The 4,722-nt window shown below is 48.0% G+C and overlaps 1 protein-coding gene across 1 annotated transcript; it reads left to right on the top strand.

Annotated features, from left to right (window-relative positions):
• The first annotated feature begins 219 nt into the window (after window positions 1-219).
• On the top strand, window positions 220-4,125 carry SLC7A3 (solute carrier family 7 member 3). The gene is made up of 11 exons (XM_063084038.1): window positions 220-589; window positions 913-1,071; window positions 1,290-1,467; window positions 1,662-1,774; window positions 1,902-2,124; window positions 2,301-2,440; window positions 2,536-2,638; window positions 2,883-3,049; window positions 3,233-3,399; window positions 3,735-3,843; window positions 3,995-4,125. Exons 1-11 carry the CDS (start codon window positions 220-222, stop codon window positions 4,123-4,125), a joined length of 1,860 nt encoding a protein of 619 aa, XP_062940108.1.
• Window positions 4,126-4,722: the final 597 nt, after the last annotated feature.

Raw genomic sequence — 4,722 nt, 5'->3', positions numbered from 1 at the left:
AGGTACTGTAGTTCCTACTTGTATATGAAGAAACAGCTTAGAGGTAGAGTGACTTCCCTTTGTCCCTTCAGTATCCTCCTCCCCGTTCCTCCATAGTGCCTTTGCTTGGTGAAGTGGGTCTTGTAATTCACTTTTAGAGCTTAGGTGTAATGAGCCCTACTGAAGGGCTTTTGTCTTGTTTTTCACCAGATCCTAGCATCCTCTTCAATTCCAGCTAGAATGCTGTGGAAGGCATTTCGCCGATTTGGTCAAAAGCTGGTACGCAGACGTACACTGGAGCCAGGCATGGCTCAGACTCGCCTTGCCAGGTGCCTGAGCACTCTGGATTTAGTAGCCCTGGGTGTGGGCAGCACATTGGGTGCAGGCGTGTATGTCCTGGCTGGCGAGGTGGCCAAAGATAAAGCAGGACCATCCATTGTGATCTGCTTTTTGGTGGCTGCTCTGTCTTCTGTGTTGGCTGGGCTGTGCTATGCGGAGTTTGGTGCCCGGGTTCCCCGTTCTGGTTCTGCATATCTCTACAGCTATGTCACTGTGGGTGAACTCTGGGCCTTCACTACTGGCTGGAACCTCATCCTCTCCTATGTCATAGGTGAGGTGGTGGGGATGGGAGGGAACTGCACAGCCAGCGGGAGGGGCTTTGAGTTAAGAAATCTGGGTGGAATGGTGAAGCTGAAGTATTATTTATTATTCACAGAACCTCAATACCCGTAAAAGTATGTGTTTTGGGGGTTTGGGAGGGTTGAAGGTGTGAAGAAATTGTTCATTCCACTCACCTCTGACGTGGTTTCCTTAATTAAGTGACTGGTTTTGGGTTTTAAAATGTAAGAATAGGTGAAAATGCAGGTATTTGTGTGATACTGGTGTGGGGGAAGGAGAGAACTTGACTCCATGTTTCTCCCTCTGCTCCACCAGGTACGGCCAGTGTGGCCCGGGCTTGGAGGTCTGCTTTTGACAACCTGTTTGGGAACCACATCTCTCAGACTCTGCAAGGGACCATATCACTGCATGTGCCCCATGTCCTTGCAGAATATCCAGATTTCTTTGCTATGGGCCTTGTGTTGCTGCTCACTGGTGAGGCAAGGGGCAGGATATGATGATGGGGTGGGGTTAGGAGGGGCTAGGCCCAGGGCTAGAGGTAAGGATGGGGGCTGGTTCTGAGAAGGGCTTAGTGGAGGTGATAATGGTGGGGAAGAAGAGAATCTGGGAAGGAACAGTCTGCCACATAGAAGCAGGGAAACAAAGCTTAGACTGGGGACTTTCTCAGGGTCCTAAATGCATTTCTTCCACAGGATTGCTGGCTCTGGGGGCTAGTGAGTCGGCCCTGGTCACCAAAGTGTTCACAGGGGTGAACCTCTTGGTTCTCTGTTTTGTCATCATCTCTGGCTTCATTAAGGGGGACCTGCACAACTGGAAGCTCACACAAGAGGACTATGACTTTGCCATGGCTGGACTCAATGACACCTATAGGTTAGAGAGTCACTCTTAGGAGCTGTAGAGCTGGGAACATGATGGGAAGTAGGGGCTCATCTGTGCTGAGGGATTCTGGATGGGGGTGGGGAAGGATGGGAGGCTGGGCCTTGAACACCTAGCTTTAAATTAGAGGAAAGGTACAGAATTGGCCGAACACATCCTTACCTTCTCCATCCCTTCTTCCACTATAGCTTGGGCCCTCTGGGCTCTGGAGGATTTGTGCCTTTCGGTTTCAAGGGGATTCTCCGTGGAGCAGCCACCTGTTTCTATGCATTTGTTGGTTTCGACTGTATTGCAACCACTGGTAACATAGTCATTTCCATTTTGTCTGGGGCTTGGGCACAGTGTGTGCTCAGGCTGCATGCAGATTGGGGGGTGGTAGAGGAGTAAGCCTACTTGCCTGGTTCCAAACTTTGTGCCCCTTCCTGCAGGGGAAGAGGCCCAGAATCCCCAGCGTTCCATCCCTATAGGCATTGTGATCTCACTGTTCATCTGCTTTTTGGCGTATTTTGGTGTCTCTTCCGCACTCACCCTCATGATGCCTTACTACCAGCTTCGGCCTGAGAGCCCTTTGCCTGAGGCATTTCTTTATGTTGGATGGGCCCCTGCACACTATGTTGTGGCTGTTGGCTCCCTCTGTGCTCTATCTACCAGGTCAGTGTCAAATATTTGTTTTCCTCTGTTGTCAAGAGTCTCAGGTTATAGCATTCAGTCCCAGAGAGTACCCCTTAAAAAGGGCTGTGAGGGGAAGGTAGAGACTCCTTAAACACACAGCCTTGGGAAACGAGATCCCAGTCAACTCATGCCACTCTGGGCATTCTCCTCTCCAGCCTCTTGGGCTCTATGTTCCCCATGCCTCGGGTGATCTACGCAATGGCAGAGGATGGCCTCCTGTTTCGTGTCCTTGCCCGGATCCACACTGGCACACACACACCCATCATGGCCACTGTGGTTGCTGGCATTATCGCAGGTGAAAAAATCATCTTTCCCCTTCCCCCAGTTGTTTTATGAACTCCTTTAACTTTGCTATTCCCTTCTCTTTTGTTTTCTGCCCATCAATTTTAGCATTCATGGCATTCCTCTTTGAACTCACTGATCTTGTGGACCTCATGTCAATTGGGACCCTGCTTGCGTACTCCCTGGTGTCTACTTGTGTTCTCATCCTCAGGTGAGACTCTTCCTCTGCATACTGTGATTTGGGTTTTCATTCTTGGATGAGGAATGATGGGGATCTGCTCCTCCTTCCTCCTCTGCCTTCATCAACCCGACTTTTCCTCGAGGAATCTGGGTATCCCTCCCTGCCAAAAAGATTTTCTACCCTTAGTGGTGCTGAAGAAGGTTAAGATGCCTGGGAGAAGATGTTAAAGTGGTTAAGGTTTGTTCTTAATACTGCCTTCTTACTCTTGCCTCAGGTATCAGCCTGACCAGGAGGTGAACACTGGGGAAGATGAAGTGGAGGTGCAGGAGGAGAAGATACCTAAAGCAGAGAGGCTGACTCTACAGGGACTATTTTGGCCACTCCACTCCATTCCCACTCCACTCTCTGGCCAAGTTGTCTATGTTTGTTCCTCACTGCTTGGTGAGCAGTGGAATTTTTCTCTGGGGTGGTTCTGAGGTCATCACGATGGGGTGGAAGTGTGTAGCATTTGATGGCTGAGGAAGAGCTAGAGCGAGAGGGTGTCCCTTTTTGGAATGTGGTGCCTAACATCTTAGCATGTTGATCTTGAGGTGGTTTTGATATCTCTCAACTTGACCTTTGAAGCTCTACTGCTGACTGTCCTTTGCTTGGTGCTGACCCACTGGTCAATTCCACTGCTTTCTGGAGACCCAGTGTGGATTGCAGTGGTTGTGTTGCTCCTGATGCTCATTACTGGAATCATTGGGGTCATCTGGAGACAGCCACAGAACTCTGCTCCCCTTCACTTTAAGGTAAATGACCTCTCTCTTTCCCCCTACCAACTCATCTTGGGAGAATAGGCTCCAGATATCTTGAAGTCTAATAAAGTTCATAGGTATTCTTTAATTGGACATGAAAGGGAAGATATAGGAGGTATCTAGGCCAAAGACTTCTCTGACCCAAAAGTTCCATTTCCCCAAGCTCTGTGCATTCTTGGAGTCCCATATAAGGTATGCTAAATGAGTGGCTACTGAAACACAGAGCGTGAGTAGGGGTTAGACTCTTCTTTTTCTGGCCTGGGTAGGATAGGGATTTCTTTCTAGGTCACCCTGTGGTATGCACAAAGAAGATTTTACTTCATTTTCAGGTGCCTGCTTTGCCTCTCCTCCCAATAATGAGCATCTTTGTGAATGTTTACCTTATGATGCAGATGACAGCTGGTACCTGGGCCCGATTTGGGGTCTGGATGCTGATTGGTAGGTATCTTACTTGGGAAGAACAGGCCTCTTGGGTGTCCTATCCCAACTCTTTTCCCTCTTGTTCTTTCCCTCTTGGTCTCGAGTAGGAGACCTATTAAGCCTTTACAGGTCACTGCTTCCCCACCTCACAGCTATCTTTCCTCACTAGGGTTTGTCATCTACTTCAGCTATGGGATCCAGCACAGCCTGGAAGAGGTTAAGAGTGACCAACCCCCATCCAGGTTTAGGGCCAAAACTGTAGACCTTGATCTCAGCAGTCCTTGTACCCATTCAATTTGACATCATCACAATTGAATACTGTCTGGTACCCCTGCACCATAATGGAGAGTACTCTTGGCCCCAGGGAGAGCTAGCCTTCTCTTATGATGTTGCTGGGGATACTAATAGAGTTCTGTATTTATTGTGCAGTGAAGGATATGTTTTTGCTTTTTCTCTTCTACTTTTTTTTTAAAACTTGTCTACTTTTGAATGGTCTCTGTAGCTGCTTACTGGCTTTTAAAAAATCATTATTAAAAGAAAAAAAAAAAACTATCCTGTTCTTTGCCTGATAAAGATGATGTAGATCCTGATTTTAAGGGTGGAGAGCTTAAGAGAAGTGTCCTTTGTTTTTTCTCCAGTCACCATAAAATATCTGTTGTGCCTGTGTGTACTTTGTGTTTATTCAGGGTTTGAGGAGGGTGGTGTAAGCAGCCATCAAGTCTAGTCACACTTAAAGGAATGATCCTGAGATATGTTTTCCCCTCACTACACTAAAGGTTAGGTTCTGGATAAATAGACAGCAATACTTGTCTCTGGGGCTTAGGGGTGAACTCTGATCTCAACACTGGCATTGGTTAAGGCCTATACTGAGACTATTGTCCTTTGTGACTGCTTGGG

The sequence above is a fragment of the Cynocephalus volans genome, chromosome X (genome assembly GCF_027409185.1).
Source record: "Cynocephalus volans isolate mCynVol1 chromosome X, mCynVol1.pri, whole genome shotgun sequence".
Lineage (NCBI taxonomy): Eukaryota > Metazoa > Chordata > Mammalia > Dermoptera > Cynocephalidae > Cynocephalus > Cynocephalus volans.
Note: the sequence above shows the minus strand (reverse complement) of the source record. Positions and strands in the feature narration are given on the sequence as shown.